Here is a 21,373-nt window from a genome sequence, read left to right on the forward strand (position 1 = left end):
CTTGAACATCAAAAGGAAAATACGCATTAGGAAAAGCTAACATTCAAATCATGTATGTGAAAATTCATAAATAATTGGCAAAATTGCATAAGATTGTTAATGGTGAAGGCGAAACCCTAGTCTTTCCCATAATTGATTAATTTAAAAAATGTTTTCCTTCCTAGCTGCCATTATTTCCAAATTTCTTTTTATTGTTAATTTAGTCTTAAAATTCAAAAATCTCAAATCTTTGATAAAATCTGTTTTAAATAATTATTTAAGAATTAGTTTGATTACAAATTAGTCAAACAATACTGATAGATAACGACCTTGCATGAGCGATTATATTACAATTTCTTTGTACTCTTGCAAGTATTGTATGTGATTTTAACCCTATTTGCGCATGTACTAAAAATCCTATCATTCATCCTAATTAAAACCAAAAAAATGTTAAAGACATGATCAGAATTATGATAGACTCTCTTTCTTCAACTATATGGTACTATTAGAATCTCATGGGAAGATATTCGAAATTTGGGTGCAAACGTTGTCCTAACCAACTCGCGTATCATAGTTTGGTCTTTTCTATGTATCACTATTGTAAATTGGCTGCCATCTTCTTCTTCTTCTCTTAAAGTTACCACAAAGAAATACAAAATAGTAGCAATCACCGGATGGAAGGTACATAAGCGTCCAAAGATTAAAGTTAGTAAATTGAAGTTCAAGACGGTGACATTTTTCTTATTTATTGAGACAATAACCTCTGCACAGTAAATACTGCTACCCACAACAATAGCATTAGAAACAAGTTTAATAACAGTCTAATGGATAATTCTAGCTTTTTCTCAATAGAACTTGATTCACCAAGTTCTCTAAGTTTTTGGATGAAGAACCATGCGGACCTGTAGATTCTTCCGCAAGTTTCTTCCACTCCATGGCCATAATTTTCATTTTCTTGCCCTTCTCTCCCTCCATCAACTCTCTAATAAGCTTCTCCACTTCATCTCTCTTCACATCACTATCAATCTCCAATCCACTGCCCCACTCATTGCAAGTGTAGTAACAGTTTGTGTATTGCTCGGCAAGGACTGGCCAACACAGCATAGGTACTCCTGAAGACAAGCTCTCAATCGTTGAATTCCAACCGCTGTGTGTCAAAAACCCTCCGACGGATGGGTGGTTAAGGACTTGCTCTTGCGGGCACCAACTCAATATTACGCCTCTTTCTTTGGTTTCGAACTCAAACTCAGGCGGCAAAATTGCTGATTCGCCAACAACCAGATCAGGCCTAATTACCCACAAGAATGGAAGCTTACTATTTGCAAGTCCCCAACCAAACTCAACAAGCTGTTGTGGTGTCATGACTGCTATACTGCCAAAATTCAAATAAAGAACCGAGTTCGGGGCCTTATCGTTTAGCCATTCCAGGCACCCAGTTTCTTCTTTCCATAGACTGTATCCCATATGTTTCAAAGGATCTTCCGGTAATCGATAGAGAAGCAACTGGAGAGGGCCAATGGCGTAAACAGGTGGAGGCATAGATGAGAGAGCATCCAAAACATCTGGCTCCAACGCATCAAAAGTATGAACAACAACTGCGGAAGCTTTATCAACTCTATCCACTGCTTCCATGGCAAAGTTAAACACAATGTCATTTGGATCTGTAGTTCGAAAGCAGCCCGGGAGATCCCTTAAACGGATATCCTTCATTCCTGGAACCCAATCTATTACCATGTCCAAATATCCATTTTTCAAGCAGCTCTCATCTACAACACAACAACGTAAGACAAATTTCATCACTATATTTATACAATGATATACTTTAAACTAATCTAATTAAACTGCGTGGAGAGGGATTCAAACATTGGTGCATATGAGGGAGCACATTTGCTCCAGTATTTAAAAAATTGGCAAGCAGTATTTAATCATAGATTGAGCAATAATTGATTCAACGTTTTTTTCACCTTTGAGGGGCGCTAGTCCCTTTTCCACCAAAACAGAATATTGTTTAGATCCCATGAAGCCAACTGCAGCTAAAGTAAAGAAGAGCGCGATAGGGATTCCAAGCTCTTCAGCAGCTGTGATGGTGGATGTCATAAACCCATCTGACACCAAACAAGTCACTGGAGGACTACCAAAACCATCTGTGTTGTCATTGAGTTTGTTGAGAAGGTTACAAAACGGAGCCAAGAAATCGTTTCTGATGCAATAAAGAAGCAAAGTGATATCTTGAGGGGCATCCTCATCGGTATCTGAACTTACTGGAAGACCATCTGGGATTGTTTTGTACTGAAAATCAGGCAAGCCATCGAGGGAGTTGGGGCCGAGAGATTTAAGAAAGCGCTTATGGTTGTACTCGGTGTTGACAAAGGTTATGTGAAAACCTCTATGGTGGAGGAGCTTTGCTAATTTAAGCATTGCCTTTATATGGCTTTGAAGTGGAAGTGGAGTACATACAGCATGAGGCTTATAACCTACTACTGCAGTGGAACTGCTCATATTAGATTGTGTGTATCTCTACTGGAAGACAGTACTGCTGCATATATATTTTGGTCTACTTTGTACTTTGTACTTGTACTTTGCTCTTTCAGCCGGCAGTTGAAAATGTCTTACTACCAAAGGATTTTAATCTCTTTGGCACATGTCGACAGTTTATCCTCTTGGCTCATTCATGTGTCTTTTCTATGACCTAATCAGATTATAAACCACAAGGATTTTTTTAAATCTTTGCAACATCAACTTGCACTAGCTTCTAAACAATTAACTCCAACATAGGAAATCTGTGTAATTTTCACCGGGAAATTGAACAGGGGCAAACAGAAACTAGTTGTGCAGTACATCGCTAGTTATTAAGACCAAAATTTTTATGGAGAACGCAATCTAGCTGTTATTTAAGGGCACTTGATTCACCAAATTGTCCAAGTTTTTGGATGAAGAACCATGTAGACCGGTGGCTTCTTCCGCAAGTTTCTTCCACTCTTTGGCCTTAATTTTCACTTTCTTGCCCTTTTCCCCATCCATTAATTCTCTAACAAGCTTCTCCATCTCATCTCTCTTCACGTTACTATTGATTTCCATGCCACTGCCTCTTTCGTTGCAAGTGAAGTAACAGTTTGTCTGCTGATCACCGAAGAGTGGCCCACAGAGTAGAGACACTCCAGTAGACAAACTCTCAACGGTTGAGTTCCAGCTGCTGTGTGTTAAAAACCGTCCAACTGATGGGTGGTTAAGGACTTTCTCTTGCGGGCACCAACTTACTATCTTACCTCTTTCCTTGGTTTCAGCCACAAACTCGGGTGGCAAAATCACTGACCAGAATGGCCTAATTATCCACAGGAAGGGATGCTTGCTATTTGCAAGTACCCAGCCAAACTCAATAACATGTTAGTGTGTCATCACTGCTAGACCGCCGAAATTCACATAAATAACAGAGTTTGGCGTTTAACCATTGGGGACACTCGGTTTCTTCTTTCCATAAACTGTATCCCATAGGCTTCAAAGGTTGTTCTGGTATCTGATTGAGAAGTAATTGGAGAGGGCCAATGACATAAACAAGAGGAAGCATAGATGAGAGAGCATCCAAAACATCTCGTTCCAATGCATCAAAAGTGTGAAAAACAACTGTTGAAGCTTTATGAGCTTTGTCCACCGCTTCAGAGGTGAAGTTAAGGATGATGTCTGTTGGAGTAAATATGTTTTTATTTAAATGTTTAAATATATATTTATGTTTTGCTTAATTACCAATATTATATGCATAACAGTTAATTTATTTTGGCCTTATCAATTAGATAACGAGTTATCTCCTCTTAAATATGAAACATGTGATTTCTTTTCTACATAGAGAAGAAGATCATGTCATTAAACATATTCAAACCATTTTGGCTTTTCCATTTTGAATTTGCTTTATGTTTTGATTAATATTTATGTTAATAACCTGTAAAGCAGTCCCTATACATAGAAAAGTATAATCATCTGATATACTTTATATATATTCAAACCGTTTTGCTTTTTTTCTGTGCGATTACTTTACGTTTTGTTTTTTTTCCGTTTTGTCCTGCTTTTAAGCTCTCATTAATCTCTCAAACCCTCAACGTCTCTTTCTTCTGTAGTATATATAGTAGTCCCTAGATCATTGAAAGAATACGGAAAAATATATATATTTTTTTTGATATATAGTTTTGATAAGCAACATATTGAGAGGATGTAAGTTCGAAGGTTCTTCCATTGTGCAATGAAGAACTTTATGAGAAGAAGAATGTTCTGGGCTGTTTTATCCTGGGAAAGACGTGATGTTTGTGAAATGCTTGCACATTTGGACAGAGCCGCAAAACGTCTTAAAGAGAGCGACTTAGTCCGTGACTCATACCAAGAATCATTCATCACTCAAGACTTCTACATTTTTCGGGTAACTTCATTCCTTTCTATTTCAAGTTTCAACAATGTCGCTATACCAGTAGGGGAGAGCCCTTAAGGGGGCGTTTGTTGTGCCATACTATCTCGGACTGGATTAGCTTCAAGGACTAAGCTGGACTGGCTTAGACTAGACTAAACTGGACTAACTTAGTGAAGCGTTTGGTGCAGTATTGGACTAAGAAGCTGGATAATAACAAATTATAATATTATATTATTTAATATATAAATTATTAATATTTTATTATGATCTTATCTTTTTCTTCATTTTTTCCTACCTTTTCCTCGTTAAATCAGATGAAGTTAGCATCGCCAAAAAATTCATCACCATCCCTGGACCGAGATCTTAGCTTTGAATGCTCGAATCTGTCATGGATTTGAAGAAGCCCAAACAGGCCGAGACTTCCAGGCCATTTTCCAATCACGTTCGACCACATTTTGGCCTCGATTCAGGTAAAATCGTAATCTTGTCACTCCCAGCTTCAATTTGGTATATTTTGTATGAAAGTTGGTTGTGAAATGGATCTGAAAGAGAGTCGGAAAGTTAATGATTGATCTAGGTGACCGGAGATGACGAGAAGTTTGTCAAGAGTGGTCATTGACCATGACGAGGACGAGAAAGAGAGGATAGTCTTAGCTAGTCCCATGGTTATTGGGGGGTCTCGCTAAGACCTCTTAGTGAAGGGTTTTGTCCATGCTAGTCCCCTTTAGTCTCATTAATGTTAGTCCCAACATGGAACAAACACAGTATTGGACTAATAGCTAGTCCAGTCCAGTCCAGTCCAGTCCAACTTAGTGAGGGCAAACAAACGCTCCCTAAGTGTATACCTTTCATTCCCGGAATCCAATCTATCATCTGTCAAACAGCTCTCCTCTACAACACCCAAGTAATCATATTCATAAGTCATATGTAATAAACAAGCAATGAATCATTAAAATTAGAAAAATTCTTCAATATTTTTACTGTTCAGTGATGCAAGTCATCTTTCTACCAAAGCAGAATAGTGTTTAGATCCCATTAAGCTGCATGCAGATGCATGTAAAGTAAGGACCAGCACGATAGGGAGTCTAAATTCTTCAGCAGCCGTGATAGTAAACGTCATGAGTCCATCTGAAACAATGCAAGACACTGGAGGATTAAGAATGTTGGAAGTTGCCATGTCATTGAGTTTTATTACAAGGTTACAAAACGAGCCAAGAAATTTGTTATATTGAATCACAATGCAAAAAGGAGTCTTGGGCGGAGTCTGCATCTGACTCTGGAAGGCTATCAGGAATTGTTTCAGAATGAAAGTCAGACAAGCCATCAAGAGAGTTGCGTCCGAGAGATTTAAGAAAGAAGTTGTATTGAACTTTTTGTTGATAAAGGTTATGTGAAAGCCTCAATGGTGGAGGAGTTTGCTAATTTCACCATTGCCTTGATATGGCTTTGAAATGGAAGCAATATGAATACGGTGTGAGGCTCCTACTTCCATGGAGCTCATATTCGATTTGCAATTGCGTAAATGCATGCAGTTGAGCTTTATAGATGATCAAAAACTTCGAGTTCAATAAATAGAAGACGGTGGGGGATGCCTTTTCTTCTGTACTTGTATTTGAAGGGCTATACCGAGATTAGAAATTACATGGAGAGGGTGAAAACTTTTTCATGAGCTACAAATTCAACATAACTCAAATCAAACAACGCTTATGTACCATCTAAAATAGCATTGCGATAATAGAAGAAACGATGGAGTAAAGTAGCTTGAGAAAATAGGATTTAGCTTTTTGATGGGTAAAAGCTTTATCAGTACTAAAAATAGTGCCTACAGACATATGTTTTTATTTCATATAGTCGAAACTATATACATTAGACATAAATGTTTATGGTTCGAACACGTGAAAACTCGTTTGTTTGAAAATGTTGAAATATAAGTGTTTTAGCTGAATAAACTTGTATTTAGTTTCAGTTTACAGGTTTAAATGTGAGCCATTGGATTACATTCTAATTGGACAGCTAAGATGTAATCTTAGAGTTAGTGACTTGTGTTGACACATGTAACTATTTTATAGGGTAGATTGCATGAATGGTTGGATTTGAGTTTTGTATCATAGAGAGAGAATCTCTCTCTCTCTAACGGTAATATATCTCTCACACGTTTTGTGTGAGGTGTGAATGAATGAAAGCAACTTTCTGTGAGAACCTTCTTTCTGCAACTCTCTGAGCATTTTTTTCAATTCATTCCTTACCACAGAGATCATAGTCTTTGAGATTCTAACATGGCCTCAGATCCAGGTTTGGTCGTTTAACACTGAGAGATTGAATTTGCGAATGAACGATTTAAAATTTGAAGAAATTGGTTCCGAGATTTGTGTCTAACATGGCAGGATCTGGAGGTGGTGAGCTGAGAACGCCGATCTTCACCGGCGAGAATTATGAGTTCTGTAGCGTAAAGATGAAGACTATTTTCAAGTCTCATGGATTATGGGAGTTCGTTGAAAAAGGAGTAGAGTGCTCAAATTCGAAGGGAGTTGATAAATCTGATGCAAAGAAAAAGGAGAATGAGGAATCGAGTGATGCTACAACTCTAACGTAGAAGCTCATGAAAGATGCCAAGGTGCTGGGGCTGATTCAGAGAGCAATTTCCGATGAGATCTTCCCTTGGATCTCTCATGAAGAAACCTCTAAGGGAGCTTGAGATATCCTGCTGCAAGAATTTCATGGTGACAAACAGGTTAGAAGTGTTAAATTACAAAGTCTTCATAGAGAATTTGAATATACCAGAATGAGAGATGATGAGTCCCTATTTGTTTATCTTACAAAATTGTTTGATCTGATAAATCAAATGAGAAGTTATGGAGAGGAATTGTCTAAAGAGAGAATTGTGCAGAAAGTGTTGATTAGTTTACCCTCTGCATATGATCCTATATGCTCGGTGATTGAACACTCAAGGGATATATATGTGATTGAGGTTCAAAAGGTAGTTGCCTCATTAAAAAGTTTTGCATAGAGATTTGAGAGACATACTGAGAACAAGACTGAGAGAGCATTTGCAAGTCTAAGTATGAATCCCAAACTTGCCAATTCTTCTGGAAATCAAGGCAATCGATGCCAGAAGAATTGGAAACCAAAATTTAAAAAGTGGGATCAAAAGCCCGCTTACCAATTTGGGAAGCAAACTACAGCTGTAAAAGGTGGTAGAAACCCTTGCAGGCACTGTGATAAGTACCATTACGGAGAATGTTTTCTTAAAGGAAAACCTTAGTGTCACTGTTGTGGGAAAATTGGTCATATTGTAAGGGACTGCAATAATAAGAAAGGTGCTTAAGGTGTTCAGCAGCCAAATTTTGCAACTGAGGTTCCTTCCACACCAACCATGTTTTATGTAAATAATGCAGTTGACAAGAAGTCTATTGAAGATGTATAGTATGTGGATAGTGGTTGTAGTAACCATATGACTAGCAGAAAAGATGTGCTAGTTGATATTGACAGAAGCATAATTGCAAAGGTAAAATTGGGAACTGGACAATTGGATGATGTTATTGGAAAAGGAAGTTTGGTGGTGGATACTAAGATGGGAATGAGGTATATTAAATAAATAATGCTTGTCTTAGGTCTTAAGGAGAATCTTCTAAGTGTAGGGCAAATGATGAAGCATGGATACTTTTTGATTTTTGGAGATAATAAGGCTGAAATTTATGATGATTGCTCTCTCTCTCTCTCTCTCTCTCTCTCTCTAATCTGGTTGCTAAGGTGCCAATGAGAGGAAACATAAGTTTTCCTTTGAAACTTCAAATAGATTTGCATTTTGCATTAAGAGCAAGTGTGAGTAAGTCAACTTTGATCTGGCATAGAAGAATGGGGCATCTGAATGTCAATAGTTTGAAGCTGCTACATGAGAAAGAAATGGTGCTTGGATTGCTAGAAATCAAAAACACCAATGAAGTGTGTGAGGGATGCATTCTTGGGAAACATTGTAAAGATTCTTTTTCAAGAGAGACAACAAGTAGGGTCACTATTCCACTGGAATTGGTACACACTGACGTTTGTGAACCAATGCAAACTGTTACAAATGCTGGAAATAGGTACTTCCTCACTTTTATAGATGATTGTACTCTGATATGTTGGGTTTACTTTTTGAGATACAAATATGAGGTGTTCAATGTCTTTAAGAGGTTTAAGGCTACTGTTGAACTACAAAGTGGGTATAAGTTGAAGAAACTGAGAAGTGACAGAGGAGGAGAGTATACATCCATTGAGTTCAACAGGTTCTGTGAAGAAATGGTAATGGAAAGGCAACTCACTATGGCATACTCACCACAGCAAAATGAAGTGGCTGAAAGGAAGAACATGACCATTGTGGAGATGGCTAAATGTATGATGTTTGAGAAGAAGATACCATTAGAGTTTTGGGCTGATGCAGTTAACACTGCAGTATATGTCCTAAATAGGTGTCCAACTAAGGCTTTGGACAAGAAAACTCCATTTGAAGCCTATAGTGGAAGAAAGCCAAGAATTAAGCATTTAAGGGTGTTTGGTTCTCTGTGTTATGCACATGTCCCAGAACAACAGAGACAAAAGCTTGACTTGTCTAGCATAAGGTGTGTGTTTCTGGGGTATAGAAACTATGAAAAAGGTTACAAGTTGTATAACATTGAATCTGGAAATGTGATTATATCCAGAGATGTAGTATTCAACGAGGAAGCAAGTTGGGATTGGAGTACACAGAAGGAATGTAGCATTTCAGTTCCACTCGCTGATGTTTACTGAGAAAGAAAATGAGATTGGTGAATCAAGCTTAACACGAGCTGAGATGTCAGAAATGGATGGTGAGACACCAAGAAGCGTTGATGAAACACAAGTTAGAAGTGGTACTATTGGAAAAAGTGAAAGGTCAGGTCCACATGATTTCGATCATACTCCACTAAAATATAAAAGCATTGTAAAAGTGCATGAAAGATGCAATCTGTGCATTATTGAACTTGAAACCTTTGAAGAAACTGTTAAGGATGAAACATGACAGAAAGCAATGGAGAGTGAAATTGCAATAATAGAGAAGAACAATACTTGTGAGTTGGTTAGTAGACCATCTGATAAACTAGTAATTAGTGTTAAATGGGTTTACAAAACCAAGTTAACACTTGATGGCTCAGTGCAGAAAAACAAAGCTAGATTGGTTGCAAAAGGATACTCTTAAAAGCCTGAAATATATTTCAATGAGACTTTTGCACCAGTTGCTAGGCTTGATACAATTAGAACATTGATTGCATTGGCTGTATAGAAAAGGTAGAAATTGTTCAAATTGGATGTGAAATCAACATTTTTGAATGGAGTATTGCATGAAGAAGTGTATGGTGATCAACCCCCTGGATTTGTGGTTAAGAACAAGGAGGCTGGAGTTTACAGACTCAAGAAGGCTTTATATGGTCTTAAGCAAGCTCTAAGAGCTTGGTATGAAGAAATCAACTCTTATTTCACTAAGGCTGGTTTTCAAAGAAGTATCAGTAAAGCAACTTTATATGTAAAAATTGCTAAAAGTGGAATACTCATTGTTTCACTATATGTGGATGATATCATCTACAATGGGAGTTCACAAGAATTGATGATGGAGTTCAAAACTGAGATGATGAGACAGTATGAAATGACTGATCTTGGGTTGTTACATCATTTCTTGGGTTTATGTGCGATACAAACTGACACTTGCATTTTCTTCCACCAGAAGAAATATGCAAAGACATTACTAGATAAATTCGATCTCAAAGATTGCAAATCAGTTGCTACTCCTCTTGCAATAAATGAAAAGCTATCTACGACAGATAAAAGTGAACAAGCTGAAGAAAGCTTATATAGGCAGATAGTTGGAAGTCTGTTATATTTGACTGCTGCAAGGCTGGACATCATGTTTACAGCAAGTTTGGTAGCTAGATTTATGCATGGTCCTACCAGAAAGCATATGAGAACTACCAAGAGAGTACTTAGATACATTCAAGGCACACTTGATTATGGTATATCATATGAGAAGAGGAAAGAAGCAATGCTCATTGGCTACTGTGATAGTGATTGGTCAGGGAATGAGGATGACAAAACACGTATGCATATGCATTTAACCTTGGATCAGGTGTATTTTCTTAGGCATCAGTCAAGCAAAGTAATGTTGCACTATCCACTGCAGAGGTTGAATATGTTAGTGCAGCAGAAGCCACTGCATAGGCAATATGGTTGAGATTTGTTTTCTCAGATTTTGGTGAAAAACAGGATGATGCTATACCAATTCTATGCGATAATACCTCAGCTACAACCATAACCAGTAATCCTATGAACCATCATAAGACAAGGCATATAAATAGGAGATTTCATTTCATCTGAGATGCTTTGCAAGATGGAGAGATCAATTTATTATACTGCAAAACTTAAGAGCAAACTGTAGATATTTTTACCAAGGCATTGGCCTGGGATCGGTTTGAATACCTGAGAAGAAAGCTTGGAGTAATCTCAGCTAAACACTTAGAAGAAAGTGTTGAAATATAAGTATTCTAGTTGAATAAACTTGTATTTAGTTTCAGTTTACATATTTAAATGTGAGCCATTGGATTACATTCCAATTAGATTGCTAAGATGTAATCTTAGAGTTAATGACTTGTGTTGACACATGTAAGTATTTTATAGGATAGATTGTATGAATGGTTGGATTTGAGTTTTGTATCATAGCGAAAGAATCTCTCTCTCTCTCTCTCTCTCTCTCTAACGGTAATATACCTCTCGCACATTTTGTGTGAGGTGTGAATGAATGAAAGCAACTTTCTGTGAGAACCTTCTCTCTGCAACTCTCTGAGCATTTTTTTTTCAATTCATTCCTTACCACAGATATCATAGTCTCTGAGATTCTAACATAAAATTCAAAGGTAGATATAATTATATAAGAAAATAGTCCTTTTGAAACCCAATACATAACCATCTAAAGTGGTTTCAGCACAAAGATGAGTAAAATAGAAAGCAAATTGAGAGAAGCATGAAGAGCCAAAGTAGGCTACTTGAAACAAACTTAATATAAATTGTGTTTTGATCCTGGACATATCTAGTTTCAAAACATATAATATTTGTTCAAAACAAAGCCATAAGAACCTGGAAATCAAGAGCCAAATAGGCTACTTGAAACATAGTTTTTCTTTGCAGAAAAATTAGTTTTCTGCAACTCATATGACAGCTTGTTTCTAATTCCATGTAGTCCAGTGATTATGTAATAAATAAATTAAAGAATCTGTTGATTTTGTAAATTTGCATTCTATAAACTGGAAAATAGTTGTATGAAAATTTGATGAAGCAAGCAGGAAGAATTATAGAGAGAGTTCATTGCTCTCAGTGCATTGGATTATATTGAATCATGACTCACTCACACAAGAAGTGTGAAGGGATACACAGAAAATTTAACCACTAAGCTTCAAATGGTTCACATGAGCCTATGAGATAACAAACCGTATTAAGCAGCACATGCTTCACTTAAACCTTCTAACACAAAAGATATGTGGCACAACACAAGTCATTAAGATGTTTTAGTCTCAGCCGTGCATTGTAGCTAAGTGTTCATGCTATAACTAAAACTAAGAGAGTAAATTGTAGCAATAATCCCTCAACTTTAATCAAATTGGAGCAATGGTTCCTCAATTAAAAATATATTACCATTGGTCCCTTAACTCATTAAAATGTGTAGTTATGGTCTTTTTCATCAACTTCGTTAGAATTTTGTTAAAATAAGTTACGTTGGAATGATAATTGTTACAATAGGGTCTTTCAACTCATCAAAACGTGTAGCTATAGTTATTTTCAACTTCGTCAGAATTTTGTCAAAATGAGTTATGTTGGAAGGACTATTGCTACAATTGGTTAAAGCTGATGGACTATTGCTCTAATTGGGTTAAAGTTGATGGACCATTTTTCCAGTTGGATCAAAGTTAAGGGACTACTGGTAATGAATTTTTAGTTGAGGGACCATAGTTGCACGTTTTAATGAGTTGAGGAACCAATGATAATAGATTTTTAGTTGAGACACCATTGCTCCAACTGATGAAGTTAAGAGACCATTGCTACAATTTACTCTAACTAAAAACAAAACACTAAAAGCTTTACATAAAACTTGACATCCAAGCAATCTTCATCTCTGCAACAAGCTTAATCTCTAACAGAATCAAAACAGAAAGACCCATTGGTAGACCTGTAAACGGGTCGGGTTTATTGGGTTTGAGTCGGTTTCAACCCGACTTGTTAAGTTAACAGGTCATCCGAACCCAACCCATTAAGCTAACGGGTCACCCGTTTCACTCATTAACAATTATTATTATTATTATTATTATTTTCATAGAGTTTATTTTTTGTTGTTAAGACTTGACTGAAATTACTAAAACATTATCAACTAACAGGTGTTAAAGGGTCTAACGAGTTGATCCAAAGTGATCCGTTAACGACCCGATCCATTAAGCATTTATCCAAATGCTAATATTAACGGGTCGGATCGGGTCCAAAATGCTAGATCTACCCATTGGTTTCTCTCCAAGTTCTGCCTTCTGCGAACACAAAGCTTTACGCCATATGATAACAAACACGAAATCATGTTTTTTGTCCTTCATGATTCAGACCCACATGGCTTACCACCTTCTTTTTTATCCTTCATGCCCTAATTCCTTCTTTTGTCCTCTCTCCCCTATCCGAGTGTTCCCAATCTCCAATTCAGCCTCGTATTCTTTGAAATCGAGAAGCAAAAACCTGCAATAGCGAGTGAATTTCACAAACCCATTGAGCACTGAAACGGTGGGCTCACGTCACCTTCGTGATTCACAATCTGTTCATCCAAAAAGATTTGCGCTGGAAGATGACGGCCTCTTGGGAGCGAAGGGAGTAGTGCCAGGAGGAGGTGGCGGAGGGGGTGGAAAGGCGGCGGCGGGGGAGGAAGTTGGAGGTGGCGACCCACAAGGCAGTGTTCGAAGAAGGGGGTCTGGGTCCTCTGCCGAGAATACTCGAATCTGGGTCGACCTGAAAGAGATGGCACCATTGTAATCTCTGAAGCACTGCGCAACTCGAATTGCGAAAGGAATGGCACCCTTGAAATCTCTGAAGGCAGAGAACCCAGTGGATTCAAGTATAAGAAGTAGGAGAATCATTTTCTCATTGGTTAATCACGGCAAGTAAATTCTCAAACTTTTTGTTTCTGGGTTTTGCCCTATGCAATCTGCAATGCCAGGATTCCGAGATGGCACCCTAAAATTTCGATGGATGAGAAATTTGAAAAACCTATTGGGGAGGAGTTTCAGTTGAACCTTTTGATTCTGCAATTGAGCTATATTGCAGCTTATGCATGTGAGCTTCTGAAAATGGAGGGACGGGCTTGGAGGCTTTGAAAAATGTGGAGGCTGGGGTGAGAGCGTTCGAAGAAATTCCAGATGGATTCTCCTGCACCAATTGGGAGTATTTTGCTGTATCAGGAGACATGTCAGGGTTTTAAGGATTCAGATTAAACGGAAAGTTCAAAAAAAAAAAAAAAAAGAAAAGAAAAAGAAAAGGATTTGAAGGTATAGATGGGCTTGACGAGGGTGGAATCAAGAAAAATTCTAAAAGACCTTAGGCGTTAGTCAGATGGCGGAATAAGGCATAGCATCTAAGCAGGAGCCTGTGTAGATTAATCGAATTTAAGTAAATTTATTATAAATTGTATAAATGGTGCCTATTTATAGTTAAAAAATACATAATTGTATTGGGATGCATAAATTGCAAAATAAAATTACATATAGATATAAAGTATTAGAACATATTGAAAACAGGAGGAACAAACATATAATGAGTGTTCATCCAAGTATTCCATAAGTTTCTTACATTTTATTGACAAAATAAAATGCAATATGAAAGTTATCGATTTTCTGTCCAAGTGAGAGTCAGGACCCAGACAGGTTTAGACGAGCTAGGCGGGCGCCTAGGCAAGCTATGCGGATGCCTAAGCAGGTCTAGGGGCACTTTTTTAATTTTCAAATGCTTATGGATTAATCGAAGTGGTAACTAATTGCCCAGTGACTATGTAGGTTCTAGGCAATGCTAGGCAAAGATTTTTAGAATAGCGCAATAGATTTTACCCTCCTCAAGTTGCTAGATATGTTTTTTAGTTTTATAATGTCTACGTGGGGCCACATTGACATGTTGTGTCCAGTTATTGTCCATGTAGGCGCAACGTTGGGCATTAACAAAGGTTCTGACGAAAAGCCTAACAAAAAGTATGACAATGTCCTACAATCCTCATTTAAATATGAGACTCGGATGGAAAAAAACCTGATGTATGAAAATTTGAAAACCACGATACTTTGTAGTAGTAAAGTGGGAATTACCCTTTATCTAATTACTTCTTACCATTTCAATTATAAAAAAAAAAAAAATTAACAATCTTGTAGCTTTATGAAACCAAAACCAACAATCATATCAATTTCAAACACACAACAAAGCCAACATACATAGGATCACAGTATGAAGCGAAAATGAGCAACGTACTGGTTTATTAAGACCACATGCTTCTAGTATTTTCCTTGAAGCACATTGTTGACCACAAAATCCAAGTTTTTTATTGAAGAACCGTGGGGACCAGTGGCCTCTTCTGCTAACTTTTTCCACTCATTAGCCTTCCTTTTCATTTTCTTACCCTTCTCTCCCTCCATCAACTCTGTAACAAGCTTCTCCACTTCATCTCTCTTCACATCATTATCAATCTCCATCCCAGTCCCCAATCCATTGCAAGTATACCAACAATTTGTTTGCTGCTCCGCAAAGAACGGCCATGAGAGCATAGGCACTCCAGCTGTCACGCTCTCAATGGTTGAATTCCAACCGCTGTGTGTCAAAAACTCTCCAACTGATGGGTGGTTAAGTACTTCCTCTTGAGGACACCAACCTGCTATTAGACATCTTTCTTTGGTTTCGGCGACAAACTCAGGTGGCAAAATTGCTGATTCGCCGATGACCAAATCCGGCCTAATTACCCACAAGAAGTGATGCTTACTATTTGCAAGTCCCCAACCAAACTCCACAAGATGCTCTGGTGTCATGACCACGACACTCCCAAAGTTCACATAAACAACCGAGTTTGGTGCCTTGGTGTCGAGCCATGGAATGCACTCGGCTTCTTCTTTCCATAGGCTGTATCCCACAGACTTCAAAGGGTCTTCTTCTATTTGATTAATAAGCAACTGAAGAGGGCCAATGGGGTAGAGATGTGGAATCATGGATGAGATAGCATCCAAAATATCCTGCTCCAACGCTTCGAAAGTATGAATTACAACTGCCGAAGCTTTATGTGCTCTCTCAGTTGCTTCTCTTGTTAAGGAAAACGCACTGTCATTCGGATTTGTGGTTCGTAGAAAGGTTGGAAGATCCCTTAGACGGATATCTTTCATTCCCGGTATCCAATCTATGACGGTGTCTAAGTAGCCATTTGATAGATACCTCTCATCTGCAACATTAAAAACGGTGTAAGTTCAGTTAAGTAAAATAAAAAAATTGATATACTAATTAGTTCTTCATTTTCTTACACTTCCCCTCTACCTTTTAGTGGTGTAAATCCTTTTTCGGCAAGAGCACGATAATGCTTGAATCCCATGAAGCCACAAGCAGCAGTAGGAAAGAACAACACAATAGGAAGTCCAAGTTCTTCAGCAGCTGTGATTGAGAAGCTCATAAAACCATCTGAGACAATGCTGGTCACAGGAGGGGTATTGTTGGAAGCTGCAACCGCATTTAGTTTGGCGAGGAGACTTTGAAATGGAGCCAATAAATTGTTTTGAATGGCATCACAGATATCATAGATATCTTGGGTTGAATCTGCTGAATCCGAAGGCGGCAGGCCATCGGGGATAGTTTCGAAACGGAAGTCCTTGAAGCCGTCTAAGGTATTGGGGCCTAAAGATTTGAGAAAGCGTCTGTGGTTGTATTCGGTGTTGACGAAGGTGATACGAATACCTCTGTGGTGTAGGAGCTTTGCAAATTTGAGGAGAGGCTTTATGTGGCCTTGATATGGGAATGGGAGGCATACAGCATGAGGCTTATGATTTGCAGCTACCCCCATTGAACCCATTACTATTCCTTTATCTTTTTTGCACTCGAAGTAATAGGCAGGTTGGAGATGTCTCTGCTCGTACTACTTAGCATCTATTTATGGAAAATACTTGGGGAATCAACAACAATAACATAGGGTAAAATTACATTTTACCCCCTCAAGTTTGTGGTTGATTTTAATTCCTTACAACATCTTTAAAACATTTCAATTTCATACATTTATTTATCATTTTATTTTGATTTCATACATCTGTTAGAAAATCCGTTAAGTAAACCATTAAATAATAACGTAGTGATGACATGGCTGCCAAATTGGTCGTGTGGGGGTGGGGATGGGGTGTGCTCAGGGAAGAAGATGGGTTTCTTAGGAGAGCATTCCTGTATCCGACCATATCCATCAAGTATCTTATTCGACACTGCATTGGATATGGGATACTGTACTTGATTGACATGTCCATGCATCCATCGTAGACGACAACACAATGATCAATGATGATATAATAATGACTGATCATGCTGCACGATTGCAACCAAAATGTCAAAATATGTTTATTGTAGCTAATTGCCAAAAATACTTTGGCTCCTTCCCTTTCAAGGTGATAGTAACTTTTAATTTATTTTGTCGGGTAATTACATACCACCTTAATTTTGGTTTATATAACAAACTCATACCTCATCATTTGATCATTGCAATATCATATATCGATTTACGAATTTGTAGCAATAATAGACCTCTGTTAATCAATCTGTGAAATTGACCGTTAAGTGATAACGTGATAAATGTAGAACTTATATTTTTTGCTAACATGACAGTCAGTACTCAATTGTGTCATGTAAATAAATAAATAAATAAATAAATTTTAAAATAAATAAATTAAAAAGAGTGGGCCCCACCCACGCATTCAATTCACAATCCAGCGTCTGTCCCGAACAGCCCTCCGCCCTAGTCGAACTCCCCCTCTTCGTCTCTGACCTCCACATTCACTAGCACATAAAGTTATATACAACAAAAGAATGGGGAAATAAGGATTAGAATGGCTCCCTAGTTTTCATACTCAACTCTGATAATTAAACATTACACAACAAGTAAAGAATCATTCTTCCTCAATGACAAGTCAGGACATTTGGGTAAAAAGGAAATTCTTGTGATTTTATTTTGATTTACATTGAAAAAAATGTTTCATGCTAAAATGTAAAATTAAAAGTTATAAAATTATATTCGACTCTAATTGTGGTGGTAAAAGTTAAAATGTCTCCAACGCATATAGGGTCAATTTGATTGTTTAACTTTTAACTCATACGTAATAAGGAGGATTACGTGAAATTTAGAATTAATATTATTATTCTTTTAAAACAAAAAAAAATTATCTATATTAATTAGTGAAGAAGTAGGTTAAGCCTCATAACGGGGTAGTAATAGTATGGCTTGAATTCGTCTTTGACGAGAATTGAACGTATGTCTTGAATTCATTTTTAACGAGAATTGAATCTAGGACCTCTCACTTACAAATGAAGAGGAACACCACTAGACTGTAGTACTAAGTGGTGAGTTAAATAGTTGTTAGATGTTATATAAATTTTTGAAATGTCAATTACACTTCTCATATATTTATTACTAACCTCCAAGTTGGTAGAGTGTTACCCCTGCACCGAAGTTTGAATTTTCCTCCCATAATTTAAGATTTTATAATTTCATCATTTAAAAAAATTAACAATTAGGATAATGCTAAGGAGATTAAATATGTATATTAAATTTTGTAAACTAAATGACATAAAAGTTGGTGGTTGAATTATTACTTAAGTGTTGATTAACATGTTTTTTTTTTATTGGTGTGACACATCATTTCGTCTAAAAATTTAATTTACCTGGCATTACTCTAACAATTAATCTAAAATTAAGAACATATATATCTACACAGGGATTACAGAATTTAAATAAAAGAAAACTATTAAAAATGACTTGAAAACTTTGAGTTTTAACAATAAAGACAAAATAAAGGGTAAAATAAATAGTACCAGGATTGATTTTTTAGTGTAAAAATATGTTTTTTCGTTAAAATGAACAGTGCCGAAGCTTTCTGTTAAAGTTCTCTTTAAATAAACACTAGATCTAATACAACACGTGCAAAACTTGATCCATCAATACAATTTTATGTGATCAATACACAAAATCTATATAAAAATGCATGGCACATGATAATACTTATGTTATTTTTAAGGAGTTTTAACGAAAAATTCATTGTACTGTTCACTTTAATGAAAAATCATATTTTTACATTAAAATGTTAATCCTGGTATTATTCACTTTACTTTTTATTTTGTCTTTATCATTAAAACTCAAAATTTTCAAATTCTTTTCATTAGTTTTCTTTTATTTTTAGGATACCATTAATTAATTAGTTCAGTAGAACAGCTGGCCATTTGACTTTGACAAAGACAAAATGTATATCAATGCAATTTCCCGGAATCCTCCACTCAAAAACCGCTTAAAATAAAAGGATGTGCTATCCACACATTCTTTTTTACTTCTCATGAACCTTTATTAATTTATGTCTATTGATATTTTTCAATTCATCCAATCTGACGGCCGAAAACTTAAAAAATATAGAAAAAGTAAAAAAGGATGTGTGAATATCACATCTCAAATATAAAAGGCATGGCATCTCGTGTACATCATTAATTCCTAGAAAATCATGAGGAAGATTTCACTTGGACACTTGTCACCGTTTATTTAGACAAATTCACTATTTTGACAGAGTCGCAAAGACTAATAATACACATACAAAGAAACAGGTAGTTTAATGAAAGAGATTTTCATTTTTCTTTTAAAATGAGACTTAGTTGGGGCTGACATAACATTGAATTTCAACATTCTTTATTTTTTATTTTTTAAGTTGTACTTTATAGATCATTTTTATAAAATATTAGCCAAATCAAAAATATTTGATTAAAGAAATTGACGAATATTTTGTTCTATAGAAAACAATAAAATTTTATCGTGATAATTAAATAGGTAAATAGTTTAAGATAAAATTGAATTTTTATAATAATGACTGATCATGTAATAATGATTGATACTGTCCATGCATCCATCGTAGACGACAACACAACGATGATATAATAATGACTGATCATGTCTACAAGATTGCAACCAAAATGTCAAAATATGTTTATTGTAGCTAATTGCCAAAAATACTTTGGCTCCTTCCATTTCAAGGTGATACTAACTTTTAATTTATTTTGTCAGGTAATTACATACCACCTTAATTTTGGTTTACATAACAAACTCGTACCTTATCATTTCATCATTGCAATACCATATATCGATTTACAAATTTGTAGCAATAATAGACCTCCATTAGTCAATCTGTGAAATTGACCGTTAAGTGATAACGTGATAAATGTAGAGCTTATATTTTTTGCTAACATGACAGTTAGTACTCAATTGTGTCATGTAAATAAATAAATAAATAAATTTTAAAATAAATAAATAAATTTTAAAATAAATAAATTAAAAAGAGTGGGCCCCACCCACACATTCAATTCACAATCCAGCGTCTGCCCCGAACAGCCCTCCGCCCTCGTCGAACTCCCCGTCTTCGTCTCCGACCTCCACATTCACTAGCATATAAAGTTATATACAACAAAAGAATGGGGAAATAAGGATTAGAATGGCTCCCTTCTTTTCATACTCAACTCTGATAATTAAACATTACACAACAAGTAAAGAATCATTCTTGCTCAATGATAAGTCAGGACATTTGGGTAAAAAAGAAATTCTTGTGATTTTATTTTGATTTACATTGAAAAAAATGTTTCAGGCTAAAGTGTAAAATTAAAAGTTATAAAATCATATTCGACTCTAATTGTGGTGGTAAAAGTTAAAATGTCTCCAAAGCATATAGGGTCAATTTGATTGTTTAACTTTTAACTCATACGTAGTAAGGAGGATTATGTGAAATTTAGAGTTAATATTATTATTTTTTTAAAACAAAAAAAAAATTATCGATATTAATTGATGAGGAAGTAGGTTAAGTCTCATAACGGGCTAGTAATAGTGTGGCTTGAATTCGTCTTTGACGAGAATTAAATGTATGTCTTGAATTCATCTTTATCGAGAATTGAGTCTAAGACCTCTCACTTACAAATGAAGAGGAACACCACTAGACTGTAGTATTAAGTGGTGAGTTAAATAGTTGTTAGATGTTATATAAATTTTTGAAATGTCAATTACACTTCTCATATATTTATTACTAACCTCCAAGTTGGTAGAGTGTTACCCCTGCACTGAAGTTTGAATTTTCCTCCCATAATTTAAGATTTTATAATTTCACCATTTGAAAAAATTAACAATTAGTTTACAAATTTAATTTACCTAGCATTACTCTAACAATTAATCTAAAATTAACAACATATATATCCACACAGGGATTACAGAATTTAAATAAAGAAAAACTATTGAAAATGACTTGAAAACTTTGAGTTTTAACGATAAAGACAAAATAAAAGGTAAAATAAATAGTATCATAATTGATTTTTTAGTGTAAAAATATGTTTTTTCGTTAAAATAAACAGTACCGAAGCTTTCCGTTAAAGTTCTCTTTGAATAAACGCTAGATCCAATACAACACGTGCAAAACTTAATCTATCAATACAATTTTATGTGATCAATACACAAAATCTATATAAAAATGCATGGCACATGATCATACTTATATTATTTTTAGAAAGTTTTAATGAAAAACTCACCGTACTGTTCATTTTAACAAAAAATCATATTTTTACACTAAAAAGTTAATCTTAGTATTATTCACTTTACTTTTTATTTTATCTTTATCATTAAAACTCAAAATTTTCAAGCTCTTTTCATTAGTTTCTTTTTATTTTTTTGGATACAATTAATTAATTAGTTCAGCAGAACAG

General features: G+C 35.9%; 3 protein-coding genes across 3 annotated transcripts; all 3 read right to left on the bottom strand.

Moving 5' to 3' along the window:
- Positions 1-809: 809 nt before the first annotated feature.
- LOC108868642 (7-deoxyloganetin glucosyltransferase-like) lies at positions 810-2,478 on the bottom strand. The gene is made up of 2 exons (XM_048581237.1): positions 1,944-2,478; positions 810-1,745 (listed from the first exon to the last, which is right to left on the bottom strand). Exons 1-2 carry the CDS (start codon positions 2,476-2,478, stop codon positions 814-816), a joined length of 1,467 nt encoding a protein of 488 aa, XP_048437194.1. The 3' UTR covers positions 810-813.
- Positions 2,479-2,859: 381 nt separating this feature from the next.
- LOC125475878 (UDP-glycosyltransferase 85A7-like) lies at positions 2,860-5,297 on the bottom strand. Its single transcript, XM_048581235.1, has 2 exons — positions 5,218-5,297; positions 2,860-3,301 (listed from the first exon to the last, which is right to left on the bottom strand). The coding sequence occupies exons 1-2, from the start codon at positions 5,295-5,297 to the stop codon at positions 2,860-2,862; spliced, it is 522 nt and encodes a 173-aa protein (XP_048437192.1).
- A 9,506-nt stretch (positions 5,298-14,803) lies between these two features.
- Positions 14,804-16,597, bottom strand: LOC125475879 (7-deoxyloganetin glucosyltransferase-like). Its single transcript, XM_048581236.1, has 2 exons — positions 15,941-16,597; positions 14,804-15,848 (listed from the first exon to the last, which is right to left on the bottom strand). The coding sequence occupies exons 1-2, from the start codon at positions 16,467-16,469 to the stop codon at positions 14,917-14,919; spliced, it is 1,461 nt and encodes a 486-aa protein (XP_048437193.1). The 5' UTR covers positions 16,470-16,597; the 3' UTR covers positions 14,804-14,916.
- Positions 16,598-21,373: the final 4,776 nt, after the last annotated feature.

This window comes from the organism of the source record quoted next, unplaced genomic scaffold (assembly GCF_019419815.1).
Source record: "Pyrus x bretschneideri cultivar Hongxiangsu unplaced genomic scaffold, Pyrus_bretschneideri_v1 Contig162, whole genome shotgun sequence".
NCBI classification, from domain to species: domain Eukaryota; kingdom Viridiplantae; phylum Streptophyta; class Magnoliopsida; order Rosales; family Rosaceae; genus Pyrus; species Pyrus x bretschneideri.